Genomic DNA, 26,471 nt, shown 5'->3' with positions numbered 1-26,471 from the left:
TTCCATTGTACCAAAGTTTGACTTTATTTTTCTATGAAGCATGAAATATGCAAATCATATGTATTCACAAATATGTAAGCCTTAATGCAATGAAAAACAATAATAAGTCCCAGACGACTTTTCATGGAATGCCCCTTTGGCATGGAGTATCCACTGAATACTCAGATAGAATATGCGACAGGAAACAGCTAAAATTGATATGTCAATGTAGTGAATCAATACCAATGATCGAATTTTGATATTTCTGTTAAAATGGCAACAACCAACGAGAACCTACAATGGCCACTGAATGCTTTTAACCTTTTACACGCCGAATTGTCTTTGGATTTGAAATTAATGAGTTTATCAGTAATTTTTGTCTCTTTGGTGTACATTAGAGAATTATTCAAAAAAATTGTTATTTTTTATTTTCTCTATATGTAAACTGGAGTGTTCCCAATTGGGAACATTGGCGTTTTATGTGAAGTATTATTACAGAATTTTCTAATTATAATTCAACTGGACCATCATCTTTTCCGTTTATATTTTAGCATAGTAAATGTACAGAAATATTACATAAAAGCTTACAGAGAGTAATACAACATTACAACCTTCAAAATACAAAATACTAATACAAATACATAATAGGATAATATAATTGTATAAAAATGAGAAAACATCATGGTGCAATTTTACTCAAGGAGAAAAGAATTTGTTTTATTGAAAATGTAGCAATACCAAATTTTAAATATATGTAGTTTACACATTTGAAAATGAAAAAAAAAAAAATACACACACACACAGAATGTCCTAAAGCTGGGAAGCAGTGTAAATGCGTATTTCTTGCACACTCGCGACATTGTAGGCGAGCATGTTTTTGGCAAAATGCACACCTTCATTGTCCTGCTTCAATCAGAAAATGACCATCAGTTTTCCTCATAGACCCTGGGATTTCAAATCGTGGTCCTGGCCTCGAAGATGTTCGTTGTTTTTCTGTGATGTGGACGGTAGCTACTTCTCTTCGAAAATCCAAGTGATTCTTTGAATTCTTCCCATGAAGTTCTTGGTGAATTTTCCAGGCTGCAACAACTGCCACATTCAAAGTATTGGAAAATAAATTCCACTACTATTTTTTCCCCTCGCAGCTGAGGTCTGTAGCTGGACAGCATACGGTCGAAGACATCGACGCCCCCCATTCCTTTATTGTACTTTCATACTAAGTGAGGTTCAGGGACATCAATCCTCTTCTTTGATTGCCGAGAGTACCGCTTTGCTGTTCCTAATGGCAAGTGTGTCTGTTAGTTGGATGCCAAGGTGACTACGGAATTATCATTCTATCTACACATGTAAATATCTCCCCATCACATCGAAAGTCAAACTCTCCTCTTTTCTTTTTCTTCATTTCATTTGTGGGAACCAAGGGACATCTACCAGTCCTTCCTTCTCGTACTGTACCGATTGCTTTGAACCCCTTTATTTTCAGCTCTTTCAGCAATGTGTATGAGGTAAAGAAATTATCAAACAAAACTTCAAATTGCAGAGGATTTGTGACAACTTTCAATAAGGCTGTCACCACTCTATAGTCCCAAGTGGAGAGTTGGATTCATCTTCTTCCTTTCCTTGATAGATTTTCATAACATAAGGATATCCATCACTTGAACTAAGAGTCCACATTTTGAATCCGAAACGAATCGGTTTTCCCTTTATGAACATCTTGCAAGAATGATACCCATAATAGGGAACCATTGATTCGTCGATGCTGAGTTGTTTATGAAAAAATCCATATTGCTGAAGATTGTTGTTTAGCTCATCATAATGGTGACATTTTTCCAAGTTTATCCCCTTGTTTCAATTGAGTATTGTCCATAACATGGAAATATTTCTTTATATCCCGAAACTTCTGCCTGGGCATCGCAGTTGGGACAATTGGTACAGTCACGTCTTCTGCTGTTGACCAGTACATATCTTCTCTTGGAACATTGTGATAACCGCTGATTAGAAGCAAACCAAAGAACTAAGCTATGTCATGTTTGGTGAACGACACAATTTTGCCCTTTTGAGCTGCATATAGGCACGTCATTGAAGATAGATGCTCGAGGTATGTCTCTGGTAAAATTTTATGAAACAACTCATTAGGTTCCAGTGGCAGTAATTCTGGGTGTTTGTCGGATAAGCACTGAAATGAATCATCGCAATGGAGCGAATTGTTTTCTATAACAGTAGACTTCTTCCACGAAGGATGTCCTACCGGTTTACTTGATGCCTTTAGCCTTTCTTGATGTGGTTGGCTGAAGAGACTCCGGAGTAGATTGTTCCATTTTAGTTGTGACAACCAATTCACCACACACATCTGAAGGAACCACTTCTTCCAAAACGTTGTCATCATTTTTTCCTCATCGGTAAGATCTGCAGTTTCTTCTGAAGGCAACTGACAAATATCCACTACATCTCCAATGTCTTCAGTATCGCCATCTAAAATTTCATTCAAATACTAAAAAGCTGCTTCCAATGTTAGGAAACGATTCGATGCCATGTTGTTCGTACAAATGTTGTTGAAAGACTGAATTTTATAACAACGAGACGGCATGAATCAACAGAAGCAGCTAACAGAACGTGGCACAAAACATGCCGGGATCTTTGTTATACAAACAATGTAAAAACAATTGTATCAAATGTACTTGTAGCCAACAATAAGCATGATTTTATTTCCATTGTTAACCAAGTTACAAAACAATCTTGCCTCACAACTGTGAGAAAGGAAAAATTCTCTTCAGTTTTTTGTGCAAGTTATTTGTTGTCTGTAGGCATTGTTCATGCAAAACGCCAATGTTCCCATTTGGGAACATGATAATAAGCTTAGGTCCAGACTAATAGAAATCAATGAAAACCCCCATTCTAATGCATGTCATGTAATACTAGCATTATGTTCTGCCTGATTATGTACAAAGAAGAAAAAAGTAATTGATTTGGGTGTAAATAAAATATATATAATATTATAAATGCAATTTTAACCATTTTGGTGTAATTTCATAGTATACTATCCAGATGATAATAATGAAAATATTAATTAAATGTTGTTAATACTAAATATACACCCTAAATTAAAAGATCAAACAAGAAAACTATGAAAAATTTTGTTTCAGTATAGTTGAAATTGATAACACTAGGGAACAAATGAAATATTTTTTTTTGCCTCCAGAGCGAAATAAGTTGCCTCTAATGGAAACAAGTGTGCTGAATTCAAAAATAACAAAAAAAATGCTCTAACACGCAAGATTTTATTTTTACAGGTAGATTTTAGTATGCATGGAAATATGCGTAACAAATGTACAGAGCCATGAATTGTACATCATGTAAGTACATGTAAATAATATAAAGTATCATTTTATAAGGAAATTAGTAATCAACCACTAGTCAGAAGTAATTAGCTTGCTTCAGATAAGGAAATTTGAACAATACAAAAGCATACGTTTACTTGAGAATAGGTAAAAAATGTCTACCTTTCAATGAACGTCTCTTATATTCAGTGCTACTTTCTCGTTTCGTATTCCAACAGTAATCCCCTAACATGGCTGGGTCCCATCGTCCTTGGTAACGACGTTCCATGTCAGAAATGTCCTGATGGAACCTTTCCCCCTGTTTATCACTTACATCACCTAAATTCTGTGGAAAATATTCAAGATGAGAATGTAGAAGATGAATTTTTAAAGACATTCGGGAACCCATTTCTTTGTAACACCTCAGTAGCTCTGAAACTAGAAATTCATAGTTCTCTTCTTTTTTGTTTCCCAGGAATCCATTCACCACAGCTTTGAAGAAACTCCACGCTGCCAGCTCGACATCTTGGAGCTTTGATTAAAAAAAATTGTCTTCCAGGAGTTTTCTAATTTGTGGTCCCACAAAAATACTTTCCTTCAATTTTGCTTGTTGTCTAGTTCGAGAAAAGGTCTTGGACGTAACGAAATCCACTGCCATCTTTATTCAAGGCTTTCTAGATGTTCTTCATCAATCTAATTTAATATGTAGTGGTGGGAGAAGAATCTTCTTTGGATCAACAACCGCCACATATTCCACATTTTTTCTCCAATTTGGTATTCATCCCTCATTCCCCAATCTTTAACTACAAAATGACGACTTGTGTCGCGACTGTCCCGCAGGCACAAAAAGCAGCAATGTTTCGTAAAAACTCCCTGTAATCCTGTGAGCAAGGCAATAACCTTGAGATCAGCACAGATTTCCCATTCATGTTTATTATAATTTACAGCTGCTAACAAAGCAGACATTGTTTCGTATGTTTCCTTCGTATTTAGAGCATGGAATAAAGGAATTGATGGTAAAACATTGCCATTATGCAGCATACAGCTTTCATACTTAATTTTGATGAGTCTATGAACAGTCTCCAATCGGGTACTGAATGTCGAACACCGAACTCATTCATTAAGGAAACGATATCTACACAGAAGCACATATTTTCTCTCATTGTGAAATACTTGGAAAACTGTTCGTGACGGTTTCGATAAATGGAAATTTTTGTGTCTTTCGCAAGGAGTTTCCACTGCTGAAGCCTTGAACCAAGAATCTCTGCTTCTTTTTTTCCCAAATTTAAATCACGTATAAGATCACTTAGCCCATCATGCATAATGAGGTGCACACCATCATCTTGTTTGTCACAATGGTATTCTACGTCGATTGATGTTGACGGCTCGTCTGCGGTATCTTCATCTGGTGCTTGCACAACCTATGTGCGTATGGGGGGGTGGAACTGGTAGTTCCTCGCTGTGGTGTACCGGTCTCTTATATATAAATTTACATAACAACAATGAAGTAATTCTTTCCCTTTCTTTTCCAGGTAAACATCTAGCCTTATTTTCCAATGTTCGTATACCTTATACCTTAAATTTTATTTTATTAAAAATTGACATTATGAAAAATTTTTACGTGTAGGAGAATTTTGAGGATTAGTTCCGCTTACTACACTACAAAACACATTAGAAACAGTCATTACTTTCACGGGGGCAAAAATCATGTTCCCTAGTGTAATTAGTTGATGTTCCCAATTGGGAACATTGGCAGGTAAAGGGTTAATAGTATTCTCGTGAAGCTCTGGGGTTCACCCAGCCTCTAATAAATGCACACCTTGGGGGTAAAGCTGCATGGAGCATGATGTTAATCACACCACCTCCATAAATGGCTGAAATTGTGAATTTGTGGGTCCTTACTTCCACCCCCCGTCCCCCATATGCCTTCTTGACATGTTGCAATGTGCAGGGTGTTTAGGTGTTAACTTATGATTCATTCATTTATTTACAGAATGTAAAGTTCCCTACTATTGCAGTCCTGTGGTTGATATTCCATATTTGAAAATAATACAACAGCCACCTGATGCATTTAGATTCAGGTATGGTTGTGACACGAAGGAATTGCATGGTAAAATGGAGAGCACTGTTGTGGTAAGTACAACTTCTAACCTACATCTCCGGTTTAGAAAGCCAGGAATCAGCAGTGATTGGACACACATCAATCATCCAATGAAAAATTACTTGTCAGGCTTTAGTATTCTATCGGTTGTGTATGCCATGGGATTTGGTGTGTTTTTTAAGCAATATTTATGTCCAAACCATTTACTTGCAATATATATATATATAGGCCGTTCCGGTTAAAATGTTGTGTAATGAAATTCAGGATTTTGTAGAGATATTTAAATGCCTACGTACGGAATGAGAATAAATATGTCTGAATTATATGCTCCTTATGTTAATGGTCAATGGTGAGAATAATTTCTTAACCCAGTGGTTCCCAAAGCGTGTGCCACGGTGCCCTGGGGTGCCATGGCTGGCATACAGAGGTGCTGCAAAATGTTCCAATATTTTCACTGAAATTACACTTACTTGTTAGTCTACACATAGTTCTAGTACTTTTTACACATAAAATGTTTCAGAATTTGGAATAGGTGTTTATTGTCGGGTGCCGTGAAACGAAAAAGTGCGGGAACCACTGTCTTAACCCATTCAAAATGTAGGTCTGAGGCAGGCTATAATAGGGTTTTACGTTAGAAAATTAGACAGTATTTGTCAAACAAGAGTATATAAGAAGTGTGGAACTCTTCCCTAAAGAAGTGGTAAAGTATGATTGGCTGCCTAAAGCTGATTTCTAAATTAGCCTACACCTAATACTATTTGTAAAAACATTAACCAGAAGGTGGAATTTTGAGCTAACATACATTACATTAGTATGTAAATTAGGGATGGGACAGATTAATTAGTATTCTATTGGTATCGGCCGATATAGGCAACTCAGTGTATCGGTAAAATTACCGATCTGATATATCTTATAAATTAATGCAAAATTCTGCCATTTCGTTATAATTTTTATGGATAATCTCCATGCCATACTTTTTAAAAAATTAAATGTTTAAATATTGGTAGATTTTATATCAGTAGTTTATCTGCCATAATTTCATATTGGCCAATTCCTACTGTAAAGGAAAATGGTTACTTTTATTAATTTGTGTATGTTGTTTTGAAAATGCATCCTGTTCTGCCCTACCATCTTGAGTTATTTGGTAGTATTACAGAACATTATTTTGGCTTAACCATTTATAGCAAATCATGTGCATTGGTCAGGGAAGGGTGCAGGGACGGCACTACAGGGGAGCTAGCGGGACTGAAGCCCCCAACATGTAAGTCTCAGCCCCCCCCCCCTGTAGGACCCCCTTGATTTTTGTAGTACGGTAGATGCATTTTGACCCAAAACTTAAAAAGTAGACATTTATGTTTTCCATTATAAAACTTCCATTGGGGCAAGTACAATGTTGAAGGACATTTTCTAGTTCAGTTATATCACAAAGTTATTTTATTACGATGTGTTCTAAGATCAAGGGGAGGGGGGCATTGCAGATATGCCAGGGTAACATATCATTTGATATAAAGTAATTGCCAATTATAGTCAACAAACTTGCTACGAAATCTGCTGCCTGCCTGCCTGGTAGGTGGATGTATTCAGTGACTGTGAGACTGTGCTTTGATTGTTGTTGACACATACAACTACGTACAATTATTAGCCTCTTTAAATCGTATCAATACATTTCAGAATAAATCTAACAGATGAGAAAAAATATTTTTTGTAAGTAGGACGACGTTTAAAATATGAAGAAGCATCATTGTTTCTTTTCTGCTTGTTAGTTTCTCATTCGAATACTGACAATTGCATGAGTGTTAGCGATGTTTTGTCATTAGTTTCATCATTATATCTATCCTTGTTGCAAACATTAGAGAGGGATAAATACGATGTTAAAGAATCTAGGAGTACACAAACTACCTAAATGTGAAATGCAAAGATTTGGAAAGATTTAAGTTGGGCATCCAGCCCTGATAGTGTAACGTTAAAACTGCTGTCTTGATTTCAAGGGGTCCCGGGTTCGATCCCTGGTGGAGCTAACATTCCATTAAGTGGTTCGGATTCTACAAGAAACTGTAGCTCTCGTCCCAATTAGCCTCTGTGCATATAGTGTGGACCTTAATACAAATCCAATCAATTAATCATTGCAATACAGTGCGAAAATCAGCATGCTTGGTCAATTTTATTGCTCGCAGTCTTAGTCCTACATGTTTATTAATGATCATTTGTGACGTTAGAAAATGTTGTACCGATCTATAAATCTGGAGACAAACATTCTGTAAAATCTTATCGACCAATCTCTCTTTTGTCACCTCTCTCTATCATCTGTGAGAAAATAATCAAAGACAGGTTGTTGAAGTTCACATCTCACCTTATAAATACTGCTCAGCATGGTTTTCTTCCAGGCTGCTCTTGCTTGACCAATCTATCGGAATTACTTTCTCATGCTACTCAGTCTATCTCAAACAATTCCCAGCTTGACGTTATGTATTTGGACATTTCAAAAGCTTTTGATAAAATTAACCATAATCTCCTTCTTCATAAATTACAATCCAGATTTCACATCCATGGTAAACTTCTATCTTTGCTAACAGACTATATGTATGCACGAGAGCAGCGTGTGATTCTCTCTGACTTCTCTTCCAGCTTTCTATCCGTCCTGTCCGATGTCCCCCAGGGGAGTGTCTTAGGCCTACTTTTGTTCCTTCTTTACATGGATGATCTGCCCGACAAACTGTCTTATCTTCCCATAAATGTACTTCTCTTTGCTGATGACTGTAAACTCTTCAAAGAAATTTTATCGGAACGCGATTCACTAATCCTACAACAAGCTCTTACAGAACTACTTGTGTGGTGTCGCCAGTGGAAACTTGAATTTAATCCTCAGAAATACTCCTGCCTCACCATTTCCTTAAAAAGGAACAAAGTGCTCTCTTTTTATACTCTCGAAAACTGTCCCATCAAAAATGCTTCCTCTCAAAAAGATCTTGGTGTTATCATCGATGAAAAGCTAAACTTCAATGATCACATTACATATACTACTAAACGAGCCATGTGTCTCCTTGGTATTCTGTACAGGTTCCCTGAAATCCAAATCCAATTAGCCATTAGCATATTTTTCAATTCCTTTATCTCTCCCATTCTTGTATACTGCTCCCCCATCTGGACTATGGCTTCTAAAACTAATCTTTCCAGGATTGACTCTGTCCTCAGCTTTTTCCTTGCAATTGCTCGCCATAGAATTCCTTCTCTGAGACACATCTATAAAACAGATATTATGTCTATTTTGAAGATCCAGTCACCACACACTCGTCATGAACTAGCAGACATGAAATTTTTGCATAAAATCCTTAATGGCAAAATTAAAACTGAATTCCTTGTCAACCAATTTCATCTACGAGTACCTGCATGGCCAACCCCCAACGTAAAGCTCTTTCACATTCCCGCTGCAAGGCTCTCTCTCATACAGTGGTCTCTTTACTATAGGCTCCCCCACTTATATAATAACCTGCCTGTAAATACAGCTATTTTCTTGTCAGAACACAGTTTCTGACAATCGCTAAGAATGTACGTGTAACAATTTCTTTTTTTTCGTCTGCCATCGTGTATTGTCTTGTTGTTGTTTTTTATTATTATTATTTTTCTTCTTGGTATACAGTTTCAGTATAAAATGGTCTTTCGGTACTGTATCTGAAACTTTAAGTAAATAAATAAATAAATAAATAATTTCTGCAGAACAGTCATAGTGAGCAAATTTGATTCTGTGCAAAGGAATCAATCTTTAAAGCACGTCTAAAACTATTGATGCAATTCTGGCCAGTATTTATGCATAATATATTCTGAAATAAAATGTTGATCTTCAGCAGTTATTTTCACTAATCAAAATGCCCGCGGCAAGAGTTGCAACTTATTCATTGCTTTGATGTCAATGTATTTGTCTCTTAGTGGAGGTGAATTTGTCATGAAAATATGTTTGTTCATTTGTTCCTTGAAAGTAGCTCCTACTAAGTGGATGGTATTTAACTCTCATCCTTCCCATTTTTAGCCCTAAACTCTGAATTCAAGTCGTTGACGTTGAACAAGAAAACTTAAGATTTCATCATGGCAGAAAAATTAACACACTTTCTTTTAAAGGGTGGTACTGTTTATTTGATACATACTTTATTAAGTTATATAATAATATTATAATAACCCGTGGCTCTACAGACCGTAAGGGCCTTGGCCTATCTTCAGACTGGCAGTCTTCCTCCCACAATCCAACCTAGATCTGTGCAGATCTTCAACCAGTAACAGGGTGACGTGTGGCCAGCACATTGAACCCCCAGCCATTATAGGAGATATATGTGACCGGGTTACGCTACTCACTCGTAGCTACCCAATTTTCTCACGATGGTGGGTTGCTACCGGTCCTATACTTGACTTGACTTTTTTCCTGTTACTCCGCTACAGAGCATAGGGCCTCAACGAAGCATCGCCAATGGACTCTGTTTCCAGCCATCTTCCTTATCTCGTTCCATGTCTTTCCTGCTTCCCATATTTCTTGCTCTATTGTCCTTCTCCAACTCATTCTTGGCTTTCCTCTCCTACGTTGTCCTTGTGGATTCCAGCTCAATGCTTGTCTCTCTATTGCCGATGGATCTTTCCTCAATGTGTGACCAATCCACTTCCACTTTCTTCTTTTGATCTGTATTGCCACCGGTTCCTCTTGCGTATGTTTCCATAGATCTTCATTTGAGATAATATCTGGCCAATATATTCCCAGAAGTTTCCTTAGGCATCTGTTTATGAATGTCTGTAGGTCTTTAGTAATTTTCTTTGTTACTTTCCAAGTTTCACATCCATAAAGGAGAACTGACTTCACATTAGTTCTAAAAATTCACAGCTTAGTTCTTATTGAAATTTATCTGGCTTTCCAAACTTTATATAGCTGAATAAATGCCACATTTGCTTTCCTTATTCTTGATCTAACATCATCATCTGTTCCCCCTGTATTTGTCACCAAACTCCCCAGATATGTAAACTCCTTAACCTCTTCAATATTTTCCTCATTCAAGTGGAAATGTTCCATCTTTTTTACATTTGTTCTTAATGATTTCGTCTTTGTACTATTTATCTCTAACCTTTTGAGACCCAAGGCCTTTTTCACATGTAAGCCTCTCTGTCCCGAGCCGATTTTGAGCAAAATGCAGAGTTTCAATTAAATGAGTGTAGATCGGAGACTAATTGCCCTAGAGAGATGAGTGATATACCGTTGTACGCGGAATGAACTAGAGATTCAAACTATATGAAATTTATGCAAATTCGGCATATATGTGGCGGGGGGAAGGGGCTAACTCTCAAAATTCCAAAATTTCGGAAAAAAAATTTGGTTCCCCCCCCCCCCCCGAAAAAAATGATATGAAAAGTTCAAAATGCACATAGAAATTATCGCTGGCATGTAAGAAACAGAAAAATATTTGCATCATTGTCGTATGACCAATGTAACTTGAGTTGTACCCCCAAAAGGAATGGCCACCGATTCAAGCTTCAAAATGCAGCGGTACCTTGAAATGACTATAGCTCAGAAACTAAATGCCCTAGAGATATGAAAGATATACCGTTGTACGCAGAATGAATCACAGATTCAGACGATATATAATTTATGCACATTTGGCGTACATATGGAGGGGGAAAAGGGGGAAATCCCCTCAAAAATACTTTTCTTTAAAAAAAATGGTGTTTCCCCCTGCCGACCCCGAAAAAAAATGTCAAAATGCACAAAATGCAAAATTTATGCAAATTTGGCGTATATATGGAGGGGGAAGGGAGAAAACCCCCAAAAATTATTTTAAAAAATTGTCACTTCACCCAGAAAATGTCCTCGCACTTGGGCACAAAACGACACCTACGCACAACATTCAAGGAAGAAAAATCTAGAACGCAGTGAAAAATGAGCACCAATTCTTGCAGCTGCTTGAAATTCTATTTTTAGACAATGCAGGGTAACCCCTGTCGCAACTTGTGGACACTTGTGCTAAAAAAACAAAGGTTTCCTTCAGCGCGCTTCGAAATTCCATTCTTACAACGCAGATTCAGCAACCAGTCTTCCCCCTCCCCCTCACGGAAAACTTTCATTTTGACATCGGATACTGATAAACAAGCTTCCTTCGAAAGCAGTTCACAGGCGGGAGTGAAAAGCATTACTTTAGAACAACAAAGCCGGTGTTCCTTTGTCGGCAAAAATTTGACCTTGAAAAGAGACGCAAAAAGTCACTTTTCCCGCCTTCCCCCCTCCATTTTCATGAAGACAAAAAAAATGCAAAAAAAACATTTCTGTTAAATACATGTGTTAGGAACAATATAAAACAAAATTGAAATTCTAGCCAAAAATAGAAAAGTTATAACGTAAAAACTACGACCTTGACACAGCGTCTCGATCGAGATGCTTGGGACAGTGAGGGTTACATTTGGGTATCTCGTTCGAGACGCTTGGGCGGCAAAAGGTTAAACCAACTCTTTTCCCTTCCTTATCCAAATCTCCTAATTTCTTTTCCATATTACGGTATGTGTGAGACAGCAGACAAACATCATCTGTAAAACACAAGTCTTCTAGCTGTTGGGTGAGATTCCAATTTATACCTCTCCTTTTTCCTTCCGTTACCCTCTTCATTACTTTATCAATTACCATCTGAAATATTGTTGGTGACAAAATACATCCTTGCCTTACTCCTGAAATAACTGGTATTGGATCCGTAAGTATTCCCTCATGCACAACTTGGCATGTGGAACCATCATAGGAGTTTTTAATAAGATCAATCATATGTGCTGGAATGCCATATTCTTTTACAATTGTCCACATTTTCATTCTATTTACAGAGTCAAATGCTTTCTGGAAGTCCACAAATATAAGATACATATTAGAGAAGTATTCCATACTCTGTTCTATAATAATACGCAGTGTATTTATCTGATCTATACAGGAACGGTTGCTTTGAAAGCCTGCTTGTTCTCTCCGGATCTTTTTCTCAACACATCCTTTAATTCGGTTTAAAATAATTCTACTTAGAACTTTACTAGGAACTGAAAGTAGTGTTATGCCTCTCCAGTTATTGCAGTTAGTAATATGTCCCTTCTTAGGTATTTTTACTAGTAAACCTCTTTTCCAATCTTCTGGTATTGTTTTTGTTTTCCATATTTTTGCAAAAAGTGGTTGTAATATTTCTATTGTCATCTCCATGTCTTCCTTAAGAATTTCTGGTGGAATGTTATAAATTCCAGGTGCTTTACCACTCTTTTGTTCTCTCAATGCTTTTTTAATTTCTTCTTTTGTTGGTTCTTTAGTAGTTATTTCATCTTCTATTTCATATTCTGGCATTTCTTCCGGTATTTCAAGCAAATCTTCTGTCCCTTCTATGGTTTGGTTTAACAGGGTGATGTGTGGCCAGCACATTGAACCCCCAGCCATTATAGGAGATATCTGTGACCGGGTTATGCTACTCACTCGTAGCTACCCAATTTTCTCACGATGGTGGGTTGCTACCGGTCCTATACACAGGTCGAAAACCCAGAGACTGAACCCAGGCAGACTCAAACACATGCAGTCCTGCACGGCCACGGAGGAGGATACTTTATTAAGTTAGTGTCGCTTTCATGAAGCACGGAAAGCTACAATCTCTCACTGCCCCATACTGTTGTGATTTGGACAGTTGAGAGTTATGGCACACTATGAGGCAGAAAATAACTCAAAATAGAGACCCTTCAGCAGCTGCTTGCAATGGTTGAAACATTTAAAATTGCCTTTTTGCAAACTTTATAAGCTTTGTGCTATTAAAAGTGCATTTCCCCATCAACGACTGCTTGCAATAAATCAAGTGTTACCTTCGTAATCAAATTGTTAACGAGAGGTTTAGTGTTATCTATTCTGTCCTTTGAGAAGGAGCTTGCAAAATCTTTGGATTTAAACAAGGTTGTAGTTGCTCATAACAACAGATACATGGTTCATTTTCTCATTTTTAGCAAAAAAAAAAAAGAAAAAAGTACTCACCATTTACATAGAAATGATGTTACATGTAGTATTTATACGCATATCCAGCGAGTTGATAATGAGTGTAGTTTTACGGTGTATTTTGCACTGTTTATATAGTACATAGTTAGTTATATTATTCCACTTAATCAATAATAGCTCAGGAAAAAAAAACAATATAATTATTGCAGTTTATTTGACATAAAAGATTCATGCCTAAAAGTACTTTGTATGTGATAATATAAAATAAAACATCTTAGTGATTTATCTTTTGATCTGACTGTAAGATATATCACTGCTAACATTATATCACAGTCTTTCAACCCCCTCTATGGAAACTGACATGCTTTCATTTCAAGTTACAAAAACCAGAAATCTTATTATTTTTATTATCAATAACAGAAATAAGTTCAGTTAGTGTTCAAACAGAATAACCAAAGTATAAACTGCTTTTGATAAAAAAAAAAAAAAAAATGATTGTGAAATGCAGGAACCATGTTTCATTTTCACATTCTAGAATTTAATACAAAGAACAAATGATTCCGCAATTTTCAAAATTCCAAATATTAGAGTTTTATGTGGGAGATTCCACGACATAAACTTTATGACTAAAATTTGCCCCTAACTTTCAACGTTTTTCTTGAACATTGTCCGTAAAAGTTTCTAAAAAAAAGTATGTGGTAACTTAGCATTTCAGAACACTAACTGCATGAAATGTATAACAAAAACAACAACAAAAAACCTTAAACTTGTTAATAGATATTGTGTGATACATGCACATCAAACTAATGTATTCTTTGAAATTTTTTAGCTTGGGGATTATTCTGAGCCTGCCAAGATAAGGTGCTCTCTATATACCATGGATGAAGATGTGGATCAGAGAGTTCAACATGTTCACAAATTTATTAAAGGAAAGGACACAAAGGTTGATTATTTGGAAGAAAATGTTTCTGAAGATACAGACTACAAAGCTCAGTATGTACTTTTAGTATTTATGATTATTTTATACCGCGTGAGGCACCTAAAAGTACCACCTGAAATAGCGAAGAAACCAGAAACAGTAGCGATGTGAGGTTTTGCGGGAAACAATAATATCAAATGGGGCTCGTAAATCGGAGGTATGGGGTGGGTCGAAAAATATCGACAAATGGGACATCTGGAGCAAAGTCATATTTTTTTTAATGGAACGATATACAATAACATGCATAATAGAAAAGAGCACACGCAGAGAAACACAACGCCGTTGGTCTCATGCATCTACTGCACATAGGAACGAAGATATGGCCATGTGAAAATATGTAAACAAACTAACAAGTGGCCAAATTGACCATCAGTACCACGGCATGTACAAGTATGAGATGTCGGAAGCCATTGGACAAGATGAAGACAGAACGTGTTAAAGGAAGAAAAAATATAGTAGACATCGTCAGCACCATTTATTTGACAGTGTTACAGCATAATGAAAATGACCATGACAGTATGTCGAAGAACCACTGCGTAAGAAGCGAAAACCTGTCAAAGTGTGTGTTCAAAGTGGTGGCCGTCAGCTGCGATACAGGCAACGAGGCGCCCACGCAAAGATCGTTGCACAGAATGAGGCATCACGTAGGGAATGTCCCTACAGGCTGCAGTAATGCGGTGTTGCATATCCTCTGGAGTTGTTGGCACATCCCGGTAGACAATGTCCTTCAGCTTTCCCCACAGGAAAAAGTCTAACGGTGTCAAATGTGGGGAACGAGCCGGCCATTTGACAGGCCCTCCACGTCCAATCCAACGATTTGGAAATGTATTTTCCACACATGCTGTAGCGCGTCTTGCACTGTGAGCTAGGCACCCGTCATGTTGGTACCACATTTCCCTCCTTGTCTGAAGTGCTATGTCCTCCAATAGTACAGGCAGTTCATGTTGTAAAAACTGTATGTATCGGTCAGCATTCAGTGTCCCTTGTATAAAAAAAGGGCCAATGAGATGTTCACCCACTATACCACACCACACGTTCACACTCCATGGGCGCTGGCGTTCCACTTGGCGAAGCCAATGTGGATTTGTCACCGACCAATAGTGCATGTTCCTTAGATTGACATTTCCATGATTGGTAAAAGTTGCCTCGTCAGTGAAGAGGATACGTGACAAATCGGATGTGTCGTGTTGTAACATCCATGTGCAAAACCGAACACGGTCCACAAAATCATTCCCGTGAAGTTCCTGATGGAGGGAGATATGATATGGGTGAAACTTGTGTGTGTGTGCAGAATGCGCAATACACTTCGCTGACTCATCCCAGCATCCCTGGCAATTTCACGGGAGCTAACGTGCGGATTCACAGCAACAGCGGCGAGAACATTTGTTGCACCTGCCTCACCTGTAGTTGGCTTGTTTCGCACACGTGCTCATGGTGTTACACGTCCGGTGTCTCTTAATTTAATAAATAACTTACCAAACAGACGTCGAGATGGCTGTCGTCTGTCTGGATATCTCTCTGCGTACACACGGTAGGCTTCTGAGGCATTCTTTCGGCATTCCCCATAAATCAGGATCATGTCCGCTTTTGCTATGTTTGTGAACACCATAATCTTCGCTCTTACCACTACGACTGCTTGCTATGAACTAACACGATCTCGTGGACCTGCTATCAAAACTTGCTCTGCGTAAAGGCAGTTCTGTCAGGCACCTGAGAAGTCTTACATGCCGTGGTACTGACGGTCAAGTGGGCCACTTGTTAGTTTGTTTACATATTTTCACATGGCCATATCTTCGTTCCTATGTGCAGTAGATGCATGAGACCAACGGCGTTGTGTTTCTCTGCGTGTGCTCTTTTCTATTATGCATGTTATTGTATATCGTTCCATTAAAAAAAATATGACTGCTCCAGATGCCCCATTTGTCGATATTTTTCGACCCACCCCATACCTCCGATTTACGAGCCCCATTTGATATTATTGTTTCCCGCAAACCTCACATCGCTACTGTTTCTGGTTTCTTCGCTATTTCAGGTGGTACTTTTAGGTGCCTCATGCGGTATATGTATTTTTTAAATCCAGTGTTCTCCTGTAATTTTTACCAGATTTGAATTATTTCTCCTGGTGATAGATTTAGTGGTGCTGGTCTCTTGTGTTCCATTTAGCATGGGTAGGACAGTTCTTTCTGTCAGGAGTAGGCTATGAGGATTCTGTGTCTTGATACTGCAATGCAGGCTATATTGCGGTTTCTCTCTCTCTCTCCTCTCTGTCGATGACAATTCGTTGAGTATTTGTTGTGGTAAGGTTTAGTTGTTTTTTTTATGTTGGGTATCCAAGTTTTGGTTAGAGTGCTGAGGATTGTGTTTGGCCCAAGATTGATACAATTGCAAGTTTCTTTTTGGTCATCCTTTCAATGATGGATCTAGCCTGTGCAATTATCTGAGTGTGGTCCATTTAAAAATAAAATGTTTTATGAAAAGGGATGAGAGACCTTGTTATTCACTTGGACATGTGAATCAATTCAGTTATTGTTGTGATAAAAGCAGCTACAAGTAACGTTAGTTCATAATTTAATTCATGTTTGCAGGAAATAGTAACAATACACATGGAGGAACCAGCAAGGATTTTTTTCAGGGAGTAGCAAGCAAGACCACTTTTCCCCTGAAAAACAATGCTTTAGTTTGATGTTCTCATGTTCCTGTAACCACCTGTATCAGTCTTATTTGTACTTAACGTTTCAAGCCTGTATAATAATTAATGCAAATTACTATGACTTAAATTAAATTGTATGTGTAATATATATATATTGAATTCGTTTCGAATGTCTCAAATAATCCTTATGCTTGATGGTATTCAGTGGTTCAAATCAAGATCAGTGCAGTATAACAAAACAGCCAACAGATAGCTCTTCATGTTGGTTTCGGTGGCACATTGTGCTATGATGCCAGGGGTCCCGGGTTTGAATCCCAGCCTTGCATGGGTGTTCTTTGTGGGTTTTCCTTCATCAATTGCATCATATCATCAATTATTTCCATCTTTGAGATTAGCCAAAATTGAATACGAAATTTTTGTAGATTTCAATAAAGTATCAAGATAAAATTCACCAGTAACTGATATTTAAGGGCAAGCATATTTCGTTTTTGGTGTAAACACGAAATGTGAAATAACACATTGTAATGTTAATTTTTCATGTTTTTGAAAGGTGTGAGGTGCATTTTGCCCAGTGTTGCCAACAGCATGAGAGAAAAACGGGCTAAATCGCACCCAAAATGGAGCTGAAATTCACATCCAAGGGGTTAGATTTACAAAGGTGCAGCTGTGCACTGAAAAAAAATCTGGTTCTTAATTCTTGGGTGTTTTGGTGCAAAATTTCTGAAACTCAAGAACCACAACTAATCAACTGTCAAGATGAGGGGCATACGCTCAAGTAAATTAAATTTTCTTAACTTAAATAATTTATTTCCCACATAAATTGTGGTGCAGTAGATTACACAAAAGCATTACACATTTTCGGCATATTCCTCCTTCATATATATGCACTCGTACACTCACACACACACACACACACACATGGCCGCATGCACGAACTAGTCTCTGGGCAAGCCTACTGTTACGAACGATTTGTCAATTCCGCACCGCACTTCTGTGAACTTTCAAGGACCAGATGCAATGCAACTGAACAAAGATTCGCATTTTCTGGAATAGACGTTATCCGTAATTCGCCTCGGGCTACACAGCATACCAAAACCAGAAACAAGGGGATACAGTGACAATGTGCACTTGCTACCTGCTCCCAGGAGGGGTCGCAGGACGAGCTTGCAGGTGCAGAGGAGGGTCGGTTAAGTGAATTCTTCTTTACAGTTTACTGAAATTCCAAAAAACATTTCATTACTGAAAGGGCTAGATTTGTAGCAAGATTTCTCTCTGTAGGGCTAAAAAGCCCCTTGGGGCTTTTGCAGGATTTTGGGGCTGAGTACGTACTCAAAAGGGCCAGTTCTGGCCCCAAAAGAGCCAACTTGGCAACACTGATTTTGCCACCATGTTTTCTCATGAAATTATTTAAAAGGAACTGCAAAATGCAAAATAATCTCTCAAACACGAACTTTAGTTCAGACCTTCTGATGTCTGAATTATCCTGTGAGTTAAGCAAATCATGGAAAATTTGATGAATTGTGCTGTAAATATTTGATGAGCAAAATTGAACTCCTTTACATAAAAATAAACTTAATACTCTGATAACTATATAAATGTGCTATTAGAAGTGAAATCTTAATTTTGTGTAATAAGTATAGTTTTTAAGTCAAATGTAGGTTTTAATTCACCATTTTAACACCAATATGCCATTTTATATACTGCTTTTGATCCTGAAATATGCCTAGTTTTTTTTCCGAAATCTTGATCTTTTATTCACCATAAATACGTGAATCTGATAGAAAATTACAAATTAAATAATATGAATGGTACAACAACCTCTCTATCAGTGGCGAAGCATAGAGTTGCTAGCAGAGTAGGCACAAGAGTGCGATAATATCTATTAGTTGCTTGAATCTGTAAAAGAGGGGGGGGGGCGTATGTCATGGAGAGTGTTACAATGCCTCTCCAAGCCGTTTATTTACCTGCCAGTGGCATGACGTTTTCAAAAGTGGTGTTACCGGCTTTCAGTATGACAATTATGTATGTCTATTAGACATTATTATCTCCTCCCGCCCAGCAGATTACATCAATCTAGATTTCTGTTGAGTTAGTTTTTTTTTTTAAACCCCTGAGTTTACTTCTAGAAAGAACTACCAATCATGAGACATCGCGAAAATCCAACGAATTATGATCGAACCCTATTGTCAATTCTTCATCACTTTTTTTTTCTAAATATACTTATTTATTTTGCAATTGAGGTGAAAAGGAACCAAAGGAATGGTTGTAGTTTAATCCAGCCTTGGCTTTGCAGATAAATGAATTTTTGACACCTGTATGTGCAAGTAAACATAATTTAAATTTTAGTTATTTTTGTCTCATTTGTTCTGCTCTCGGTTAATCTTGACGATGATAATGCATGGAGAATGTGATGAAATAAAGAGGATCGAGAAACATTGACATGACCACAATCAGGTCACCTGGCTTCGTAATGTGGCGGAAGCTTTCAAGAAAAAAAACAAAGGTAAAGGTGACCTCTCTCATTCAGTGTGAATACAAAACGTCGCATTGTAGTCTGTTCTGCCTCTCGTGTGAGTGGACACCTTTATGTGATAATAGAACATAGGATCCTTGTTTGGGACCCTTCTATGATGGCAACACGACAGGTTATAATAAATGTAGTTGCTTGAGAGAAATGAATCCCAATTTCTTTTTTCTGCCAATCCAATGTGACAACACTGGCCTGTTCTGCCAGACCTGAACCGGACATGGCCCGTATGAATAACCCCGTAACACACTTTGTCCTGAACCCAAAAAAAGTTTTGCCTTGCATTGTACTCTCACAGCTCTCTCCTCTTGTTATCTCTTCAGGGTAAACGAAATGGCCTACCTCTTCGCATGTGTCGGCTGCATAAAAATGTCTACTTGACGACGGTGTTAACACATTAAATAACGTTTCAACAACTTCTTAGCATTAACTTCTTAAATGTTTCAAATTTTGCTGTCACTTGCCACTGTTACTTGCAAAGGTAAATAGAGTTGAAAACATTTTAGAAATGAGTGTTATAAGAAAGAAAGAACAAACGTGGGTCCTACCTTACCGATGATTACATCAATTGTTCTTGCATTTCAGTCCAACACTTTCTTGCATAAATCTGATCACTGTACATGACACAAATCCCAAACAAAGCTCATCCACCACGAACCTTGCATCGCAAGCCACGCTGCCTTGTAGCGTCATGGACAGGGCAAGTTTTCACAGACAGTGAGCAAGCCACTGTATTCTATTTCCAGTGAAAGTGAAACAACTTTGTAAATATAGGGCGTAACTAGCATTTTAATTTACATAATTTGTTATGAAGACTTACTTTACAAATATAAGTTTTTTAGACTTTCTGTTTACGCTACAGTGTTGGGTGAATCGACAAGACCATCAGTACTCTGACCAGGAAACGAAGACAGAACTACAGTACTCCATAATTTTCAATTTCACTTACTCTTGTTGATGAAAGGACGGAAACCTAAGTTTCGTACAAAATATGGAGAATGTACAATGAAATAGAAATATCTCTGCATGAAAACAGGCTAATGTGTAGATAAAATGCTGGTATACCGCAAATCTCCAACCCCGACGGAAATGCAGTGTTGCTGATATTCTTTCTATGTGCCCTAGCAGGTAACACCGTGAGGTCGGCCTCATGAGCACATTATAAGCATACGTACAATACTCGTAAGATTAGGCTTCCCACATATACGACCGTACGACAGAATGTGAAGAGAAGAGGTCCCAGCAGATGTGCCTCACTCCGTGGAAAGTTCATATACTGGACAGGATTAGAATTTTTTGGTAATTATCATAAATGAAAATTCCAAACTTTTGCATTGCATTACGTATGTTTTGATGAAATAAGTAGACACCTTTTAAAGAGTAATGATGTGGGTAGGCCTGGCCTTCTGGCCTCATAGGATGCTTTGCCACTGCTCTTAATTAATGTATGTAAGCAGGAGACTGCAGTGTGCAGTGGAATTTGACCTGAAATTAGATATTTAAACATGTAATTTGGAAAACCTGACTACAAGGAATATATTTTTGTATTGGTGACAGAAATTTGCCCTAAAGTGCAGACTAATTACAGAAATCAGAGATGTATTCCAATTAATCTGTCTACTTCCTAGTACATATCATAATATGTTGTCTTCATTTACCATAGATTTGCCTGCATCAGAATCTATCATACTACAAAGAAAGAAGTTTTGGAGGAGCGGGGAAAAGACCCATCGAATGGAGCTATTTCACCACAGGTACTATTTTAAATCTACTTCTCATATAAATAAATAATTCTGTTCAACTTGTAAATTCACCTGTTGATTTTGGTAACTTAGTTGTTTATTATACACACAGTTGATAGATTGTTAATTGTATGTAGTTACTTTTCACTACAGTACAAATATGACTATTCAGTTGTTTATATACACTCATCAAAAAAAGTTAAGCATATACCAGATTCTGTTGTGTTGAGGTGGAACCGATAGCATTTTATTTCATGTGAAATTCTGAATAGTAAATACAACAAAAACGTACGCTTCTCGGTAACTTGAGACCCAGTATGAAAAGAAAGAAACAAAAAAAAAATACTCCTTATGTGACTAAACCAAACAAAGCAAGGAACTTCCTCAGTTAGAACATCACAAATGAAAGACAGTTTTAAAGACAGTTTCACATGAATCAATAATGTGTTGGTCCTCCACGAACCCTGAGGCACTCTTGAATGCAACCAGGCATGCTCAGTACCAAATCATTGAGCATTTCTTGAGGCAAATGGTCCCACTGCTTGATGGCAGCATCTTTTAGGGCCTGAATCGTTAGTGGTGGATGTTGACGGTTGGAAATTGCTCTTTTAAGGAAGATCCACGCATGCTCTATGCAGTTAATGTCCGGGGAAGATGCTGGCCAGTCTATTCTGCGGATCCCACGTCCCTCCAGGTATCCATTCTGCTGCTGCACGATGTGGACGAGCGTTATCGTCCTGTAGAGTAAACCCATCTCCCACAGTCTCTGCAAAACCACATACTATGGGTCGGAGAATGTTGTGTTCGTACACTGCGGCCATCATGTTTCCTTGAATGTGAACCAGTGGTGTACGGCGGCCGAACATTATACCTGCCCAGAATGGTGCTGAACCTCCAAGCTGTTGATGACGTTCTACTGCAGGGTGTAAACCACTTCACACTTCATCAGTGAACAACGTTCTGGACTATTGACCTCGTGTCCACATCTGATGTGCTCTAGCAAATCGAACACGAGCCACCCTGTGATGTCGTCGAAGTGGAGGAGTCTTGAGGGATCCTCTCGAATGCAGTCCCCCATCATGGAGTCTATTGCGCACAGTTTGGGTACTTACATTAACTCCTGAGGCATCTCGAAGCTCGTAGGACAGAGTAGTAGCTGTGCATGTAGGGTGTCTACATGCAGATATGCCTATGTACCGGTCTTCAGCTGCTGTTGTTTTGCGTGGACGGCCCATGCGATGTCGATCTGCTACTGAATGGGTGTCTTGGAACTTTTTCCACAACCTGGAGACAACACTTTGATTCACGTGAACAATGTTGGCAACGTCACCTTGTCTCATGTTCTGTTCCATCAATGTGATTATTTTGATGAGATCGGCCATAGACACCATTTGACGAGGCATTTTGGGTCACACAGACAAGCTTCCTCGGACGCGAGCCACACTGACACGGTTCCTTGGATGTCACATCAGGTCTAGCGTACTGGATGTGTTGCGCAGTCGTGAGTCGAATGCCTCTACCTGTACAGAATAAGACTAAGAAGCCAGGGTTGCCATGATTGAAACATGATTTCAACAACGTACCTACTATCTAAACATAAATGAAACATCAAAATTCGGCATTGGTGGGTAAACTGCAAATATGCTTAACTTTTTTTGATGAGTGTATATTTATTAGGTTTAACTTCATTAATCAAAGGAAATCAATTCATATTATGCATCTGTCTCCATTGTAGGCAACTTGTTACAATATTTTACAATTAAAAACATAAATCAGCAAGCTGCACTTAACATTTGACAAAATAAAGTGCTCCCCTGTGCTTTGCACCATGCCATGAAGGCATGTAGGGAGTGTGGAATTAGGGCTCCACGCTTTCTTGATCACAGCCAAGGGTGGGGGTGATGTGAGCAGCACCACGCACCTGGCTGCCTTTACCCCCAAGAGTTTCCTCTAGGTGTGTGCCGGAGCTGCTTGAACAGGTGTAAAGAATCCCAGTTCTCCCCCACCAGGGAATGAAATCGAATCTCTCATGTGGTAGTCATACGTCCTCATGATTGAGCTACTGTGGCCCATTGACTTAACATTTGATATTATTATTTCATATACAGTAGGGTGGTCCTTAAAATTAAAAGTTCTGTTTTTTTTTAAGGTTACCCTTTAAAATTATTCTCCTAACTAACAAAACTCATGTTCAAAATTTGGAAGGAAAAAATAATAAAATTTAGAAGTTGTGCAGGGTGATTCTTTTTATGATATTTTAATCTCCTTTGCCCATTATATAAACCACAGAAGGAGAAACAACAGACTATGTGAATGAGGAGTATGTGCATTTCTTCAAAAGTTATTTGACCACCCTGAAACATTTTCCAAGTCCAGAATTTGCTAAATTGGTAACCTAGCTCTTGAGTCCCAGGAAAGATTAGCCAATTTTACTTCAAGTCTATTTACTAGACCTAAGTCACAGTGCTGAAAGATTTACATTCTTGCCTATAACATGGAGTCAGAAACTACTGGGTGATCCTTTTGGGTATGGATAAAATAAAATGGATGTGACATTTTTTTGGTCAAATGTAATTACCTGAAAGATTGTATACAAAAGACTGAAAGGTGGGAGTTTTTATTTTTATACACTATTAACAGTTTGGTACAGTTTTCAGTTTCCTACATGGCCTCCATTGCGAACTCTGCGCAACTGATATCTGTGATTCAATTCACTCCACGTCTCGTGTAACATCTCTGGGGTGAGAGGGGTTAAATCTGGGCAGATGGGAGGCCAAGCAATTGGTCCTCCATGGCCACACCAATGACAATTGAAATGTTGGTCAAGAAAATCACGAGCCACTTGTGCCCATTGAGGGAGTGCACCATCTAATTGAAACACAACTCAACGTATTGGCTCAGTGCACATGAATTCTTTTTTATTGTTAGGCGGAATCAGTTCAAATTTCATTGTTGCCAACACACTACAGCAAAACTCCCATGTTTCGTGCACGAAAACATCAACACGAAAATTTTCCTACTATCACATTTACGTTTCTATTAATGTTTTATTTTATCCATATCCAAATGGACCACCCTGTATATTTCAGCATATTAACAGTGAACAAATGGGAAAATTTAAATACCACGAACAGTGTCAGAATATTTGTGATTCTGTGTATTAAATTAGAAACAGAGAAATTCCTATGGGGTTTGAATCACTGTACTATGTAGTGGTTCATCTACATCATCTTTTTAAGGGGTATAGATAGAACCTCACAATTGTACGTTTAATGCCAGTGGTGGCCATTGGGTTTCAAAATGGAGGGGGGGGGGGGGCTGCAAGGATAGTGTACGTTTTCTTGGTAGACAAGGCCTAGGATTACGAGGCAAAAAAATGGGCAGCAACTATCCCCTAAATCGATGCCACTATTTAAGGCTGCCATTTTAATCAGGATGTGAAATTGGAACGTTTGTTACCACTCGACTCCCCTGTTTCCATGCATTAACATTGTATGCCAGAACCATCTGTGTGTGTGTGTGTGTTTGTCCATTTCTTCTCATCAGGCATCAAAACATCTATGGTGTCTTGAGTGTTTTTACGAAGCTGTTGCACATGCATGGGATGGATAATTCACTAGACAATGCGAGATTCAAGTTGTGGGCTGCGAACTGGATGCAGACAGTTCTCGAATATTTCTCTCTGATTCAAGTCTGAACACCACTAATATGTCTTGTCCTCCCATGTTTGCAGCTCTTATAAAAGCCGAAACCCACCAAATTGTTCATATTCAGGCCCAACACATCTAATGTTTCATCTCCCAATATGATCAAATGCTTACTCATTTATTTCTAGTGAAGTGCCCAAGGGAGGTGGGTCATAACCCCATTTGATCCAGTATATTTTAAAAAAAGAACGTCAAAGACAGGAAAAGATGGCAAAATGCAGACTGACTACCAAAAATACGTAGTATTCGTAACCCGTCTCCCATCCGATAATCCTGGGTATGCCACTCTTTATTACATTTTTTAATATCAACTCGCCAGAAGTTTTTATCATTTTGTATTGAAGACATAAGTAAGATACGTTCTTCCTGCAGGTTTGGATATTATCCTTTAGGGTGCTGTCGCCTGCCTTCAGACCTAACGTTAATAAAGTACTAATTTTCCATCCTTGTGACTTGCATCTTCAAGACTTAGGAAGATTTCAGACCGAAGAGACATGCGATACATGTCGTATGGAACGAGCCAATCAACAGCAACGTTTCACACCGCAGCTACACAAAAGGCCGCACAAACCAAGGTTCGGCTTGTGAAATCCTCAGGCGACACAGTGTGAAATCTCCCTTAGTAAGCCACTGTCATCGTCACCTCGAAGCAACAGCTCGTGTTGACAACAGATGTAAAATGTCTCCTTAACCGGTGGGAATACCCCTCAGTTTTCTTCTATCTCCTATATTTTCGGAGCATGTTAATTAAACCGGTAACATCTTATGATTTGACATACACAGAACATGTACTGTGTATGCATTTTAGCGCAAAATTAGTAAGTCAAGGGTGGCTTTGTGGCTCAGTTGGTTGAGCAATAGCATGGTATGCCAGAGCCCTGATTCGGGTCCTGGTAGAACCTGCAATTTCCGCTAAAATAACTACATATTCAATGTCTTCTTGCTTTCTCTCCTCTACATTCATTAAATTTTCGGATGTTTCTTCATGGTAGTTGTGAGTGCGAACCCAGTAGGCTTAAACAAAAGTATTTTTTTATGCCATGAAGTTCTCGGACTGCATACATGAAATTTTGTTCGGGCACAACTAAACCATCACTCGAGCCCCCTAAGTACCCCCTTGGATACGTGCCTGTATGCAGTAATCCTTCCTATGTAAAGTTGATAATTATTGCCAACTCTTAGTGAGGGAAAAATCTATGTCCCAAAAAAACCTTTTTCCCGCTAAAGTTAGGAAAGCTTTGTCCAACATTTCATAACTTAAAATAAATAAAAACAAACTACTGAGTAACAAATAATGTGATTTATTGTGCAAACAGTATTTTACAACTATGTTCAAGTAATAAGAATGTACAAAATTATATTTCTCACTTATAAAATCTTTAGAAGTTTATATTCTGTGCGTGTGGTGTAAAGAGTTGGTAGTAGGATACACTGTCATCTTCATGATGAAGGACTTGTAATTGGAAGTCATTAATTTTTAAGGCTGAAAAATCAGTCTGCATCTTG

General features: G+C 38.2%; 1 protein-coding gene across 2 annotated transcripts in view; it reads left to right on the top strand.

Moving 5' to 3' along the window:
• LOC145988801 (nuclear factor NF-kappa-B p105 subunit-like) overlaps positions 1-26,471 on the top strand; it is a 114,244-nt gene that overhangs the window by 5,260 nt on the left and 82,513 nt on the right. For both annotated transcript variants that reach the window (XM_083123994.1, XM_083123993.1), the window contains exons 2-4: positions 5,290-5,429; positions 14,190-14,353; positions 21,180-21,270. In XM_083123994.1, coding sequence (XP_082980120.1) covers positions 5,290-5,429; positions 14,190-14,353; positions 21,180-21,270 — 395 coding nt within the window. The remainder of the gene's footprint in view (positions 1-5,289; positions 5,430-14,189; positions 14,354-21,179; positions 21,271-26,471) is intronic.

The sequence above is a fragment of the Lepisma saccharinum genome, chromosome 6 (assembly GCF_977018435.1).
Source record: "Lepisma saccharinum chromosome 6, izLepSacc3.1, whole genome shotgun sequence".
NCBI lineage: Eukaryota > Metazoa > Arthropoda > Insecta > Zygentoma > Lepismatidae > Lepisma > Lepisma saccharinum.
Note: the sequence above shows the minus strand (reverse complement) of the source record. Positions and strands in the feature narration are given on the sequence as shown.